This window comes from Stenella coeruleoalba, assembly GCF_951394435.1.
Source record: "Stenella coeruleoalba genome assembly, chromosome: 1".
Classification (NCBI taxonomy): Eukaryota; Metazoa; Chordata; class Mammalia; order Artiodactyla; family Delphinidae; genus Stenella; species Stenella coeruleoalba.
Window position 1 is genome coordinate 33029151 of NC_137169.1, and position 17252 is coordinate 33046402.

Here is a 17252-nt window from a genome sequence, read left to right on the forward strand (position 1 = left end):
GAGGTGGAGCAAAGGGTCAGTAAGGCAGGGAGGAAGGGAGGGAGGCAGGCAGAAAAGATAAGCGAGGGAGCACAGAAGAGTTAGAAATCTAGGCAAAGGTCTAGTTTGTCTGGGCAGAGTTAAAACATCTCAGGGAAGCAAACAGAAACTAGGGTGAGAGCAGCCAAGCTGCTGAGCACCCACTATGAGAAACAGAGGTTAGAGATCATAGGAGAGCACAGAGAGCTGGCTGAATCTGTCTGAAAAAGAGGGAAGAGAAGGGGGGCAGCCAATGCGGAAGGTGATAACCCTGGTCTTTGTCTCTTCTTAGCTGGTGAGGCAAGAAGGAAGAGTGGCTAAAGCCTGCTTCCTCTTGTCTGGTAGTTGAATCAGAGAGATGCAAACTGGAACAGAATTCCCAGGAAAGGTCACACGCCCCAATCCCAAACTATCATCACGACTGCAGGCCCATGATGTACACCCCGACCAGCCTCTGCATGCTGCTACCAGTGCGTTTCTCTTGGTTGTTAGCGGTGTTATTGCATTTAAGAATTCTGGGGCTTCCCTGGTGGCGCAGTGGTTAAGAATCCACCTGCCAACTCAGGGGACACAGGTTCGAGCCCTGGTCTGGGAAGATCCCACATGCTGCGGAGCAACTAAGCCCATGCGCCACAATTACTGAGCCTGCGCTGTAGAGCCCGCAAGCCCCAACTACTGAGCCCGCATGCCATAACTACTGAAGCCCACGTGCCCAGAGCCAGTGCTCCACAACAAGAGAAGCCACCGCAATGAGAAGCCCGCGCACTGCAACGAACAGTAGCTCCCGCTTACCACAACTAGAGAAAGCCTGTGCGCAGCAACGAAGACCCAACGCAGCCAAAAATAAAATAAATAAATAAATTACTTAAAAAAAAAAAAGAAAAAGAAATGCTTAAAAAAAAAAAAGAATTCTGAGTTCCTATTTCTTTGAGAAATCTCTCTTTAGACTAGCAGCTACACTCATGGACATGCTACCCTCTCTCGTGTATCCATTCTTCCAGAATCTCAGGTAGGGCTAATTTTAATTATTGAAGTGCAGCTCAGAGTTCCTGAATGCCAGCAGCAGGGGATATGTAACAACCTGCCTTTGTGTGCACCAACTCCACCGTGCCCAGCCCAGACTCCCAGGGCAATATCCTAACTACAAGTAAGAATGCCCTTTTCTGTTCTCAGAGAGTGTGACGCTGAAAGAAAGCAATCTAGAGTAGGTCAGATGAGAAGTTCCCTCTGAAGAAAAGGGTCAGTGAGAGGGTCACAGATATGTCTGCAAGGGCCAGATGGTGGGGACCCCAGAAGGAGCGTCTGAAATTCAGGCATCTTTCTGCCCTGCCTGCAAGTCATATAAGCAATTCTCCTTTGGGTGCAGCAGTACAGATAGAGGCGATGGATGGGGGGTGACGGGTGAGCAGTCACTTCCCCAGCACATTCTTCCACAAGTGGCACTTTTATCAGGAGTGATTCTGACAATGATGAAAAGACAACAGGGAAGACAGTGTGGGAACAAGACTTCTGCAGGTCAGAAGGGACCACCTTTTGGAGTTCCGCTCCCCCATCACCAGGCAGCACAGCCCCAGCGCTGACAGCACTGCCTCTCTATTCCTCTGGCCAGGACAAGGTCCACAGGACTCTTTTAAAGAGCCTTTCCTCCCTCTCCCATAATGACCTACCTTGCTACGTTTAAGGCCAAGCTTCCCTTCCCTCCCTGTTGTTCTGTGTCCTGTGCTCCAGATTAGAGATGCTGAGTTCCATTCACTCAAACCTCTCTCAGAAGTGCTTAGTCACTGATCCGGCCACGTGGCATCCGCTTTCCCGTTGTGGGTCTGGTATGTTAACTAAGAAAGTTATTTTCCAGCCTAGTTAGAAACAGCAGGAACTTGAATTGACTTGCTCGACTGGCGGCGCTGGAGGAGTTATGGCCGCGTGCCAAAGGAAAGAGTGGATGGCCAATCACCGGGAGCAAATTTCTCAATCTGCAGCCTGAGACTAACCCTTCCCGCTGGCGAGGGAGTTCTGCGTTAGGCCTTTGCTGCCAGACTCACGCGGGGAGATGTCCTGTGACTTCACGGTGGCTCCACATGCAGATTCAGGAGAACCATGAACCACCATTTTTTTAGGGATAAAAATCCAGAGGAAAGAGGGCTAATCCTAAAGATAGCAGACGAGATCCTGAAGAGACAGTACAGATGAGAGGAGACCAAAAAGTGCCAGACACGGCAAAGTTAAGGCACAGAAAACCAGATCTTGGGGTAGTAGGTGCCAGGCTAGCAGGTCTGAGGGCTGGCCCTGGGCCCTCGCTGCTGCTGCTACAGCTACTACCCTGCCCCCCTTTCTCAGCCCAGACCCCGTCCCAGCTCCTACCTGGTAGGTACCTGTCGTGGCTGTGGCTGTACTCTGTGGTGGTGAGTGACAAGTGAGTCTGTGTAAAGGGCTGGTTGCCAAACAGATTGTCACTGCGAAGGTTGTGGCAGAGTTTCTCCAGGAAGCGGAGGACGTAGGTGATGCTGTTGACGGCTGGGAGGTTGAGGGTGTGCTGCTCACGGTCAAACACGGCTGTGGAGTTAAGCGAACAGGGCTGAGCCGTCAGTTCCTCAGCTCAGCAGCGCAGGCAGGGCAGGAGGAGTCCAGCCCACTGCTTGCCTCAGGCTTCCCTGGTTACACAGAGGCAATCGGTATCGGTGCCCAGGTTTCCTCCCTCCTTCCCCTCCCCTCCCTCCCTTGAGGGTTTGATTTTTGCCTCCAACTCCAGGGCTTGCAATGATGGGAGTGGCCAGGGCAGGTCTGTTGCACCTGGGGCTCTGGAATGATTTTACTTAGCCTGTGAAACAACTGTGAACGTAATTCTATCTGCTCCATCAGTTGGCTGGGCCTCCCCCAGGAAATCTGTTCATTTGGGGTTCCATTTCCATAAGAATTGCCCAAGAACAGAGAAGCTGGGCCGAAGAGGAGAATACAGCTATTGCCAGCAGTGGCTGAGGCGTTCAATCTGATCTGGATAAGGGCAACTAGAATTTCGGCAACATTTGGAACTATTCCATGCCTGATTTTCTTTTAAAGTCCCCACCTATTTCTGTTCAAAATGTATCTGTATAATCCTTAACAAGCAAAAGGCCTCTACATCTGTCTCTGAGGGCAGGAAGGAAATGGGGAGATAGGTCATTCTCAGGAACGAATTTTGGGGCAGAGGAAGAACCCTAGAGAAGGTGTGGGTGAGAGCTGCTAAAGAAAAGTGGTAAAGAAAGCCGGGTCCCTGTAGACTGCTGCACAGAAGCAAAGGAGAGGCCAGGCAGAGGCCTCGGCCTCAGAAGGAAAGGGAGGCTTGATTTCCCATGCAGTTTTCAGCCTTTTATAGCAATTCCTTCCCTGCCTGCCCCCATCCTCCATGCAGCCAATTACTCCCTCGTCCGGGCTCCCACACCACCCTGCATGCATTTCTCACATATTATATAACACCTCCCACAGTTAGCTGTGAGCTAGTCTTTCTTTTCCATCAGGGCAGAGCCTGAACATGTCATCTTCTTTTCTTCCCTTCCCCTGGCCAGTGTCTGGCAATAACCTCTAACACAGAGTAAGGACTCAATGAATGTCTGCTAAAAGGTGGTATTTATGGGGTCTTCCATGTCAGCTGGGTTTCCTGAGGCTGGATACTGCAACTAGTTAGAGGGCAGGGGCAGGAGATTACGGAGTAGTGTACAATTAAGACCGAAAGGCTGGGGCTTCCCTGGTGGCGCAGTGGTTAAGAATCTGCCTGCCAATTAAGAATCTGCCTGCCAATCTCACTCTCTCATGGGTGAGAGCCCTGGTCCGGGAAGATCCCACATGCCGCGGAGCAACTAAGCCCGTGCGCCACAACTACTGAGCCTGTGCTCTAGAGCCTGAGAGCCACAGCTACTGAAGCCCGCATGCCTAGAGCCCGTGCTCCGCAACAAGAGAAGCCACTGCAGTGAGAAGCCCGTGCACCGCAGTGAAGAGTAGCCCCCGCTCGCCGCAACTAGAGAAAGCCCACATGCAGCAATGAAGACCCAACGCAGCCAAAAATAAATAAATAAAATAAATAAATTTATTTAAAAAAATAAAGATTGAAAGGCTCTAGATCAAGTCTTCACAGGTCTGGTGGGTAAGAATGGGGTTTTGGACTTAGGAAAACTGAAACAGAGCAGGGCACAGCAGAAAAAGTGACTATTCTCAGTGAAAAAAAACAAACCAAAAAACCATACTCTGTGCAACTGACTCAAACTCTCATAGCAGGAAAGACAGGGATGATTCTTCCCACTCTGCCCTGAGATTCAATTCCCCTGTATCAGGGCTGGCTTAGGACTGGGAAGTTAAGGAGTCAAAAGAATGAGTGAAGAGTTCTGTGGTTCCCTGAAGCCAGCTAGGAGGCTATGGCAGTCTGGAGAAACTCTACTGTTTCCACAATACAGCCTCCTCTGGATTTTTTCTTGTGATCATCTTTAAAGCAACGCAGTCATGTATTTTCTGTATGGGAGAGGCTAGGCAAGGAGACAGAGTCTGCGTGGGTATTCTACTTGGCAGCGACATGCAGAAGACCTGGAGGGGCTCTGGGAGTTGAAAATGAGGACTCTCTGAGAAATGGAATACTTTCGTATTTCTCCAGAGCCTCCAGGTGTGGAGTAGAAACCAGGATGCCTTGCTAGAAATTAGCCAGTTGAAAAGGCCCGCTCCTCTGACTAGGAGCCATACCGGCCCAGGGGCGCTTACCTGAGATAACTGCACCACCGTGACCCTGTTTGAGGAAGCCGAAGACGGTTTTCTGGTGATAAGCACAGTCGATGCAAGCCTGCACAGCCTGCTGCAACACCACGGAGGCTTGGGCTGGCCCAAAATGGTCAGGGAGCTGCTGGACCTTCTTCTTATCTAAGTGGGGGCCTGTGCTGCCATTCTTGTTCAAGTAAATACAAACTGCAGGAGACAAAGAATCAAAGCAGCTTATAGAGTATCCAGGGTAGAGAAGTCAGACAACAGTGCTCTCCTCGTCTTTCATACCCTGGCTCTGGTCTCTACAGGATTCCCAGCTGCTAAGCTGTGAAACACCGTGGGAGGGGGTAGAGGGTGGCTGTACCCAGCTGCTGCCAGCCCAAACTGCATGACCAAAGCTCTGGGAACGCAGCCTGCTGGGAGAACAGCCCAGACCAGCCAAGGCACAGAACTCGCGCTTTGTCTTCTGTACGCTGAAAAGAAGATCTAAGCAACTTTCCAGATGTATGTACTTTCACTTTCGGTCCTTGGTTGCCTTATCTACTCTTGGTACCTCTTACATGCTCTGTGTATGGAGCTGGGGGCGCTGGCAATATTAGTGCTTGTGTGTGTTTGGCTTTGGACTTAGAGTGGTCAATCCAGCAGTCACTTTCCTTGCCTTCTGTTCTGGGCCTTAGAGTCCTTTTGTTATCTTCTACATCAACACTCAGGCTCAAAGAAAGTAGTGAAAATAGGAGAAAACTGGAATAAAGTAAAACATGCAAAGGACCTGAGGGTCCCACCTATGTATTTCTCTGTTTCAGTACTTTCTCCTGTCAAGACAGCTGGGCACTCTCCTAATTGCAACCTCCCACCTGCCACTGTGCTAGGGCAGAGGCAGGGCGAGCACGGAAGAAAGAGGCAGTCCTACCCAGACTTGCTTCTTGGTCTCCAGAGAGGACCCACAGCTGCCTGGCCAGCTACGGCATTCCTTCTGCTGACCTGACTTCTAGGCTTCCACTTGAGTAGGGGGTACTCTGCTTCTTCACACTGTCCTGGCTCACTAACTGAAGGGCAGGAGGGCAAAAAGTCTCTTTTGTTATTAAAGGCAAAAAGGTAAGAGCAGCAGCTGTGTGGGCTGTGGACGGACTGCTGTCCTCTTTGGGCCTCAGGTTTGCCATCCACAAAATGGAGGGGCTGAGCCAGATGCTGCCTGAGGATTCTTCCACCGTCGTCATTCTAAATCTAAGGGGAAGCAAGATGGAGGGAAGAAAACAAAAAGAGAGAGGCAGGATGTGGAAGGTGATGGCTGAAAAAGAAAGAAAGGAAAAAAAAGAAAAGGGTAAACAAGATGCATTGAAATATATATTTAACTCTTTTTTCTCTTAAAACCCACTACAATGAGCCAGATAACAAGAAAGGAGACAACTTAAAACTCTGGAAGCTGGAAAGCAGAGTGACAAAGTAGCAACTGACTCAGTAGACCCAAGAATGCTGAATCCTTAACCAAGAGTGGGGAATGATGAGAGCCAAGCTGCTCCGTCTTTATAATTCACACAAGGCTCAAGAATGGGCAGGGGCCCCTGCAGGTCGGTGTGAAGGTAGACTTAATAAAAGAAGAACTGGCTGAAGCCTGTTAAGAAATGGTTAGAATTTCCATGTCATAATATGACTCTTTCACTGAAAACAAAACAAATAAAAATGAGGAACTCAAAGAGAAAAGAGTAATGAAAATAAGTGAAAACATTATGTCTGTGAAAAGACACTTATTAAAATGTTCACAGCAGGTTAGTCATAATAGCCCCAAACTAGAACCAACCCAAATGTCCATCAACAAGAGAACAGATATACAAATTGTGGTATATTTATTTACTGGAATACCACTTGGCATTAAAAAAGAATGAACTATTGACGAATGCTTCTCAAAACATTATTTTGAGTGAAAGAAACCAAATACAAAATAGTACACACAATCTGATTCCATTTATACATGAATTTCAGGAACAGTAAAGTCCAACCTATGGTGACAGAAATCAGAATAAAGGCGAGAGTGAAGGCTGACCGTAAGGAAGCATGAGGCAACGTCCAGGGTGGCGGAAATGACTCTTATCTTGACTGGGGCTGTGGCTACATGGCTGCTTACATTAATTAAAACTCATCAAATTGTATATTAAGATATGTACATTTCACTGTATGTAAATTTTACTTAATTAAAGCACATAAAAAGGAAAAAATATAACCAGTTCAGTGATGATTTAAAAAAAAATTCTATATGGATTAAAAGGGTGAAATACAAAAGCCAAAGGATAAAACCTTCCAAAGACTGTGGTTCCCAGATTCCTTGACATTCCTTCCACTGATCTCTGTGATACCTGACCAATAAACTATGGTGGAAATGACACTGTGCCAGTTTCTGGACCCAGGCCTTAAGAAACTGGCAGTTTCCACTTCTTCTTTCTTGGGACGTTCACTCTTGGAACCCAACTGGCATATGTGAGGAGGCAAAGCCACATGTGGCGAGGTCCATATGGAGAGAAACCAACAGCCAGAGCCAACCTGTCAGCTCTGTGGTGGAAGTGGATCCTCCAGTCGGGGTCAAGCCACCACTGCTGACACTGCAGGGAAGAGAGACCAGCTGTCGCCACCCAGCACTGCCCACATTGTTGTTTTAAGCCATGAAGTTTCGTAGTGGTTTGTTATGTAGCAAAAGATTACTGGAACAGAATGTGGTATCAGATATAGGGTGCTACAGTAACAGAAGTCCAACACACATGACATTGGCTTTGGGACTTGGAAGCAGAAAGAAGCATAAAAGCCCACAAAAAGAATGAGTGAAGCTGAAAGGGCCTTGAATAGAAGCCGGTAAAACGTTGGGGTCTAAAGGATTCTGTACTAGTCTATTTTGCACTATCTCTGGCGCTATTAGTCTGAGGTGGCAATGCTTCCACCAGAATGAAACTTGGGGGGTTTTCTATGAACACTATTGAAATTTACTTCATCAGCTAAAAGCCGCAATCACAAATCTCTGGAAGATAAGACCTTCTCTACTTTGGGCTTCCTGTATAGCTGCTGTGAGACAATGCCCTTAAGATCCGTAAAAATCTTACTATTTAAGGAAGAGTATCTGTGAGACTTGCCCTTACGATTTTTAGAGGGCCTTTTGGTCTGAAAGAGACTATGAAGCATAGTCTTAAATCATTCTGACATCTTAATGAAAGATTTTTATTGTCCCATTCTGGATTTGACCCTTTCTTAATTTAGAACTATTTGCCTTCTGGAGAGACTGGAAATGAGAAGCATTTCCAGACTGTGAGTCCTGGACTTTTTTATTTGCTATGTTTGTTTTTGAAGCTCATCTCTCTCATCTTACACTTTTATCATAGGCAGTGAGAAGCCAGGTGGCACTTCATTACTTTGTCTGGAAATCTCCTTATACTTCACTGAGTTCATCAGGTACATTTCCTAGTTCCATGTTACTGCAGGTGACAGTGTTACCAGACTTTCCATCACTACCTAGCAGGTGTCTCCTGTCCGCCATCTTCCAATAAGATTTTCCTCACTTTCCTTTAAGCCCTCACTGACAGCCTTCTTAAGACCTTTTAGGCTTCTATTCTCAAGTTTCTAAGAGAATCATTCTGGCAGAAGCATTGCTAGCTCAGATTAAAAGGGGCAGAGATGGTACAAAATGGAAAGAATTCTTTGAACCCCCAACCTTTTACAATCAGGAGGAAGACTGAGAAGGCAATCTCAGATTTCCTATGGAAAAGGAAGGATGATTCAGAGGACAAAACCAAAGAGCCATGGAAACAACTCCCAGAAAGTAGTATTGGATCTAATTAAGGAATTGGCAACATATGCCCAGCTGGATTTCAGAATTTCTATAAACCAGTGACTGTTATGTGCCTCTGGGTTTTTTCCCCTTTGAATGAATGTATCTATAAGTTATCCTATGCCTACCCCATCACCGTATGCTGGGCATGTGGGGAGTAGACAACATGTTTCTTTAGGTCACAGGTCTTCGGTCTGAGAAGAACTACATACACTCAAGGAGCTATATCTGAGAAACTGCACCTGTGAGGTCTCATTTGCACCTGGATCTGACTTAGATGATGAGATGCCAGATCTGGAGCCCAATGTTGTAAGGGATGAGACCTTTAATGGGGAATCTTGCAAGGGGAAGAATAAATCTTCCAAGTGGTAAAAATGTAAATAACTTATGTCCAGAAAGTGGACTGATGTGGTTTTAAAATATGGTCCATAATTCTTTGACCCTCCTCCCAGCAAGATGTGGGGTCTACTCCCCTTCTCTTGAATCTGGGCTCTGTGACCGCTTGATCCATAGAATATGATATGGGAATGATGCTCTGTTGATTTGGGGGCTCAAGCCTTAAGAAAATGGTAGCCTCCACTTCCTGTTTCTTGAGACACTTGCTCTTGGAATCCAGTCACCCTGGGATGAGGAAGCCCAAGATACCTTTTGGAGGCATCCGTGGAGAGAAGAACCAATGGCCAGCACCAATTTTGTTAGCCGCATGGATGGATCATCTTGGAAGTGGACCCAACAGCCCCAGTTGAACCACCTCAACTGATGCAATGTGGAAGAGAGATGAGCTGCCTCTGCTTTAATTACAGTACAGTCGAATATACTGATATTACCTTTTCCAGGAATATAAAGGTTACATACTTTCTCTAACTTATGCTTATTGTCTTATTTTAAAAATCCTTCCCAATCTTAAGGTCATAAAGATATTTTTGTATATTGTCATGTTTTGGTTTTCTACTGCATCCATGATATCAGAATTAGAGGCTGAAGAAAAGATTCAGAGAAGGGTCAGCGTGGAAGGAACTTGGAAGTAGCCACTTCATCCTGACAACAAGTAAAAAGCTGAACAACCTGCAAAATCAACTATCCTTTTTAGATCCATCAGAGAACTGAGGTCACAGGGCAAACTGCTGCTCCCCACCAAGAGACAGACCAGTGAACACAGAGACTCACAATTTACTAAAAAGAAACCGCCACAGGAACTCGTGCAGAGGTAGGAAAATCTAAACTATAGAGTTCCTACTGGAAGCTCTGTGTGAACAAGTCTAAGAGTTAAAAACTCCAGGGGGGATCCACTCATGGGGTGCTGGTGGTCCCACACTTTTGTGAGTTTTACCTCCAGAAGCTCGACCAGGTTCTCACAGTGAATATCGGAGAAAAATGCCCTCATGCTTCCAGCAGTGGGAGGGGGGAAAAGGAGCCATTTAAAAATATGCCAGAGCATTCTGTCCTTCTTAACAAGGCCTACCCTCAGGAGAAATTATTTTACCAGAACTTAATCTGCTGGGATTTGATCAGAGCTTAATCTACCTGGGGGAAGGGAAATAACCAACTGCAGCCCCCTCCAGCCATCCTGCCCCATCTAAGGGGCATGAGGGGGACTAAGAAGCACTGGTAAAGTTCACAGTCCAAGAGCACAGTCTCACCGAAAGACTGAGACCTAATCATAGGACTATAGAATACTTCTCCTCCCCTCAAACCTTACCATTATTACTAAAGGCCTATTTATAAGGTAAACTAAAAGGCAAAAAAATGAAGTTTGAAGAGACAGAGCAAGCATCAGAACCAGACTCAGCCATGGCAGGGATGTTGGAATTATTATTATTTTTAAAATTTTTATTTATTTATTTATTTATGGCTATGTTGGGTCTTCGTTGCTGCGCACGGGATTTCTCTAGTTGCGGCGTGTGGTCTTCTCATTGCAGTGGCTTCTCTTGTTGTGGAGCACGGGCTCTAGGCGCGCGGGCTTTAGTAGTTGTGGCTCTCAGGCTCAGTAGTTGTGGCTCATGGGCTCTAGAGCGCAGGCTCAGTAATTGTGGCACACAGGCTTAGCTGCTCCGCGGCATGTGGGATCTTCCCAGATCAGGGCTCAAACCCGTGTCCCCTGCATTGGCAGGCGGATTCTTAACCACTGCGCCACCAGGGAAGTCCCTGGAATTATTAGATTAAAAATTTAAAACAACTATGATTAATATGCTAAGTGTTCTAATAGATAAAGCAGACAGCATGCAAAACAGATGGACAATGTATGCAGAAAGATGGAAATTCTAAGAAAATAAAAAATCAATGCTAGAGATCAAAAACACTGTAACAGAAATGAAGAATGCCTTTGATGGGCTAATTAGTGGACTGGACACAGCCAAGGGAAGAATCACTGAACTTGAGGACATCTCAATAGAAACTTCCAAAACTGAACAGCAAAGAAAAAAGACTGAAAAAAAAGCCTCCACCCAGAATAGACTGGGTGTCCAAGAACTGTGGGACAACTACAAAAGGAGTAACATACACATAATGGGAATACCAGAAGGAGAAGAAATAAAGGAATAGAAGAAATATTTGAAGCAATAATGACAGAGAATTTCCCCAAATTAATGTCAAACACCAAAGCACAGATTAGGAAGGTCAGAGAACACCAAACAGGATAAATGACACAAAAAAACTACATGTAGGCATATTACATTCAAAAATGCAGAAAATCAAAGCTAAAAAATCTTGAACGATTTCAGAGGAAAAAAACAACTTACCTATAGAGGAGCAACAATAAAAAATTACATCCTTAGAAACCATGTGAGCAAGAAGAGAAGGGAGTGAAATATTTAAAGTGTTGAGAGAAAATACCCACCCACTTAGAATTCTATCCCTCGAAAAATTAAAGTGAAGGAGAAACACAAACTTTCTCAGGGACTTCCCTGGTGGCACAGTGATGCGCCTAGAGCCCATGCTCTGCAACAAGAGAAGCCACCGCAATGAGAAGCCCTCACAACGCAACGAAGAGTAGCCCTTGCTCACCGCAACTACAGAAAGCCCGTGCATGGCAACGAAGACCCAACACAGCCAAAAACAAATAAATAAATAAATTTATAAACAAAACAAAACAACTTTCTCAGACAAAGAAAAACTGATGGAGTTTGTTGCTTGTAGATCTGCCCTGCAAGAAATGTTAAAGGAATTCCTTAGAGAGAAGGAAAATAACATAGGTCAGAAACTTGGCTCTACACAAAGAAAAGAGCATCAGAGACAGAATAGGTGAAGGCAAAATAAGAACTTATTATTTTAAAAAAAAATTTTTTTTTTGACATGGACCATTTTTAAAGTTTTTATTGAATTTGTTACAATATTGCTTCTGTTTTATGTTTTGGTTTTTTGGCCACAAGGCATGTGGGATCTTAGACCCCCAACCAGGTATTGAACCTGCACCCTCTGCACTGGAAGGTGAAGTCTTAACCACTGGACCGCCAGGGAAGTCCCCTCATTCTTAACTGATCTAACAGATGACAGTTTGTTCAAAATAAAAATAGGAATGATGTATTTGTGTATGCTTATGTATATATATATGTACATGCTTATACATACTCATGTCTAAGTGCAATGAATGACACTAATCATACAAAGGATGGACAGGAGGAATTAGGACTCTTATTATATCTGTGAAGTGGTATAGTGTTATTTGAAAACAGACTTGGATTAGTTATAATGTTATTTGCAAACTCAAGGGTAATCATTTAAAAAAGTAAAAGAAGAAATATAACTGATATGCTAAGAAAGGAGAAAAAGTGGAATCATATAAAATGCTCAGTTAAAACCACAAAAGGCAGAAAAAGAGTGGAAGACAAAAATAGGAACAAATTACAAAGGCAAAAAAATAGAAAACTGTAACAATTATGGTAGATATTTATCCAACTACATCAATAATCATTTTAGATGTCAATGGTCTAAATAAACTAGTTAAAAGAAAGAGATTTTCAAACTGGATCAAAAAACAAGACCCAACTCTATGTTGTTTATAAGAAACCCACTTTAAATATAAAGACACATATAGATTAAAAGTAAAGGGATGGAGAAAGATATGCCATGCTAACACTAATCACAGGAAAGTGGGAGTAGCTGTATTAATTTCAGACAGAGCAGATTTCAGAGCAAGGAAAGTTATCACAGATAAAGAGGGGCATTACATGATATAAAGGTCAAATATCTAAGAAGACATGTGTATGCACCTAACAACAGAGTATCAAAATACAGGAGGCAAAAATTGATAGAACTGCAAGGAGAAACAGGTGAATCCACTATTACAGGTGGACACTTCAACATCCCTCTATCAGAAATGGACAGATTCAGCAGGCAGTAAGGACACTGTTAAACTCAATAGCACCATCAATAAACTGGATATAATTGGTATTAGAGGCTACTTAACCCAACAACAGCAGAACACACATTCTTCTCAAGCTCACATGGAACATACACCAAGATGGACCACATTCTGGGCCATAAAATACACCTTAACAAATTTAAAAGAGCAGAAATCATATAATATGTCTGTTCTTAGACCACAATGGAATAAAACCAGAAATCAGTAACAGAAAGATAAGTGAAAAATCCCTAAATACTTGGAGCTTAAATAACACATTTCTAAATAACACATGGGTCAAAGAAGAAATCTCAAGAGAAATTTAAAAATATTTTGAACTAAATGAAAATGAAACTATAACTTATCAAAATTTGTGGGATACAGCCAAAGCAGTGAATCGAGGGAAATTTATAGCATTGAATGCATACGCTATAAAAGAAGAAAGATCGGGCTTCCCTGGTGGCGCAGCGGTTGAGAATCTGCCTGCTAATGCAGGGGACACGGGTTCGAGCCCTGGTCTGGGAGGATCCCACATGCCGCGGAGCAGCTGGGCCCGTGAGCCACAACTACTGAGCCTGCGCGTCTGGAGCCTGTGCTCCGCAACAAGAGAGGCCGCGATAGTGAGAGGCCCGTGCACCGCGATGAAGAGTGGCCCTCGCTTGCCACAACTAGAGAAAGCCCTCGCACAGAAACGAAGACCCAGCACAGCAAAAATAAAAATAAATAAAAAAAAAAAAAAAAAAGAAGAAAGATCTAAAGTCAATAATCTAAGCTTCCACTTCAGGAAATTTGAAAAAGAAGAGCAAATTAAATCCAAAGTAAGCATAATAAAAGAAATAATAAAAATTAGAGCACAAATCAATGAAATTGAAAACAGGAAGTCAACAGAGAAAAATCAAGGAAAGCTGCTTCCTTGAAAAGATCAATAAAATTGATCAGCCTTTAGACATGCTAATAAGAAAAAAGAGAGATGACACAAATTACTAATATCAGACATGAAAGAGATGGATCACTACATGGATCACTACAGGTCCATGGTCATTAAAAGGGTAATATAAAGAATACTATGAATAATTCTATGCTGACAAATTTGATAATCTAGATGAAATGGACCAATTTGGTGAAAGACACAATCTACCAAAACTCACACAAAAAGAAAAAGACAATCTGAATAGACCTATATTTATTAAAGAACCTGAATCAGTAATTAATCACCTTCCAAAACAGAAAGCATCTGGCTCAGATGGATTCACTAGAATTCTACCAAACATTTAAAAATGCATTTTACCAATTCTCTCTAATCTCTTTCAGAAAACAGAAGCAGAGAAAATACTTCTTAACTCATTTTATGAGGCCAGCATTACCCTAATACCAAAACCAGACAATGACTTCACAAGAAAAGAAAATTAGAGACCAATATCTCTCATGAACATACATGCAAAAATCCTTAACAAAATACGAGCAAATTGAATTTGACAATATATAAAAAGAATTATACACTACAACCAAATGGAGTTTAACCCAGGTATGTAAAACTGATTCAACATTTGAAAATCAATGTAATCCATCACATCAACAAACTAAAGAAGAAATATCACATGATACCAATAGATGCAGAAAAAAACATTTGACAGAATCAAAGACCCACTCATGATGGAAACTCTCAGAAAACTAGGAAGAGAGGGAAACTTCCTCAACTTCATAAATAACATCAACAAAAACCCTACAGCTAACATCATACTTAATGGTGAGAAACTAGAAGCTTTCCCACTAAGATCAGGAACAAGGTAAGGATGTTCTCTCTTACCACGAGTTTTCCACATTGTACTAGAAGTCCTAACTAATGTAATAAGACAAGAAAAGGAAATGAAAGGTGTACAGTTTGGGAAGGAAGAAATAAAACCCCCTTTATCTGTTAGAAGACATGATTGTCTATGTAGAGAATGCAAAAGCACTGACAAAAGAAAATTCCTGGAACTAATAAGCAGTTACAGTAAGACTGCAGAGTATAAGGTTAATACACAAAAGTCAATCACTTTCATATATAACAGCAATGAATAGGTGGAAATTGAAATTAAAAACAATACCATTTACCTTAGCACCTTCAAAAATAAAATACTTAGGTATAAATCTAACAAAATACGTACAAGATTTATATGAAGGAAACTACAAAACTACAAAACTCTGATAAACGAAATCAAGAAAGAACTAAATAAATGGAGAGATATCCCCATGTTCATGGATAAGAAAATACTGCCAAGATGTCCATTCTTCCCAACTTTATCTATAGATTCAAGGCAATCCCAATCAAAATCCCAGCAAGTTATTTTGTGGCTATCAACAAACTGATTCTAATGTTTATATGGAGAGGGAAAAACCCTGAAGAGCCAACACAATATTGAAGGGAAAGAACAAAGTTGGAGGACTGACACTACCCAACTTCAAGAGAGTACGGTATTGGTAAAAGAATAGCTAAATCAATGGAACAGAATAGAGAGCGCAGAAATAGTCCCACACAAATACAGTCAACTGATCTTTGACAAAGGAGCAAAGGCAATACAATGGAGCAAAGACAGTCTTTTCAACAAATAGTACTGAAACAACTGGATAGCCACGTGCAAAAAAAGGAACCTAGACATAGACTTTGCACCCCTCACAAAAATTAACTCAAAATAGATCACAGACCTAAATGTAAAATTCAAAACTATAAAACTCCTAGAAGATAATATAGGAGAAAACCAAGATGACCTTGGGTATGCCAGTGACTTCAGATATAACACCAAAGGCAGGATCCCTGAAAGAAATAATTGATAGGCTGGACTCATTAAAATTAAAACCTTCTGCTCTGTGAAAGCCAATGTCAAGAGAGTGAGAAGATAAGCTACAGATTGGGAGAAATTATTTGCAAAAGACAGATCTGATAAAGGACTGTTATCCAAATACACAAAGAACTCTTAAAACTCAGCAATAAGAAAACAAACAACCTGATTAAAATATGTGCCAAAGTTGTTAATAGACACCTCACCAAAGAAGATACACAACTGGAAAATAAGTATATGAAAAGATGCTCTACTCTACATGTCATTAGAGATATGCAAATTAAAACAACAATGAAATACTACTATACACCTATTTGTTCTGGCCCAAATCCAGAACACTGACACCATCAAATGCTGGCGAGAATGTGGAGCAACAAATGAACGCTCATTCACTGCTGGTTGGAACGCAAAATGATATAGCCACTTTGAAGGCAGTTTGACAATTTCTTACATAACCAAATATACTCTTACTATGTGATCCAGAAATCGCGTTCCTTGGTATTTACCCAAAGGAAGTGAAAACTTATGTTTTCACTAAAACCTGCACATGAATGTTTATAGCAGCGTAATTCATAGTTGCCAAAACTTGGAAACAACCAAGATGTCCTTCAGTAGGTGAACGGATAAACTATTGGTATAGCCAGACAATGGTATGTTGTTATTTAGCACTAAAAAAAAAAAAAAAAAAAGAACTATCAAGCCATGAAAAGGCACAGAGGAAATTTAAATGTATATTGCTAAGTGAAAAGGCCAATCTGAAAAGACTACATACTGAATGATTTCAACTTTATGACATTCTGGAAAAGGCAAAATTATAAAGACAGTAAAAAGGTCACTAGTTGCCAGAGATTAGTGGGGAGGAAAGAATGAATAGGCAGAGCAAAAAGGATTTTTAGGGCAGTTAAATTATTTTGTAGGATCCTATCATGGTGGATACATGTCATTATATATTTGTCAAAATCCATAGAAAGTATAACACCAAGAGAGAACTCTAAGGTAAACTATGGACCTTGGGTGATAATGATGTGTCAGTGCAGGTTCATCAATTGAAACAAACATACTGCTCTGGTGGGGGATGTTGGTAATGGAGAAGGCCATGCATGTGTGGGAGCAGGGGGTATACGGGAAAGCTCTGTACCTCCTGTACTTAAAAAAAACAGTCTAGTAAAAAGTTCAGAAAACAAAAAAGAGTTCTTCATAGCCGATGCAAACATCCAAGAGTGGGTAAGCAGAGTGTAAGGTTTTCCTAAATGTATGTGACCAAATTCCTAAATGTATATAAAATCCCTTTATGCAGAGCATTTTGCAGGACTGGTTTTCTACCAAATACCCTTTGGAAAATGCCACTAGAGTAATAAATAATGACACTTTTACAAGCAAAATGCCAGGAACAAGAAACTCAATACAAAGTTTAGAGGACAGAGTTGAGGAAAGCTTGAAGAAAGTTGAGCAAAAAGACAAAGAGAATAGGAATAAGAATAAAGAGGGTCAAGAATATAGAGGACGACTTCAGGAGGTTCAACATCTGAATAACATGTATGCCAGGAACAGT

General features: G+C 42.6%; 1 protein-coding gene across 10 annotated transcripts in view; it reads right to left on the reverse strand.

Moving 5' to 3' along the window:
* Positions 1-17252, reverse strand: part of SCMH1 (Scm polycomb group protein homolog 1) — a 189851-nt gene that overhangs the window by 17732 nt on the left and 154867 nt on the right. For 9 of the 10 annotated variants that reach the window (XM_079938928.1, XM_079938919.1, XM_079938921.1 and 6 more), the window contains 2 exons: positions 4738-4938; positions 2377-2568 (listed from right to left, as the gene is read on the reverse strand). In XM_079938928.1, coding sequence (XP_079795054.1) covers positions 2377-2568; positions 4738-4938 — 393 coding nt within the window. The remainder of the gene's footprint in view (positions 1-2376; positions 2569-4737; positions 4939-17252) is intronic. The other variant, XM_079938920.1, reaches the window with a different exon arrangement.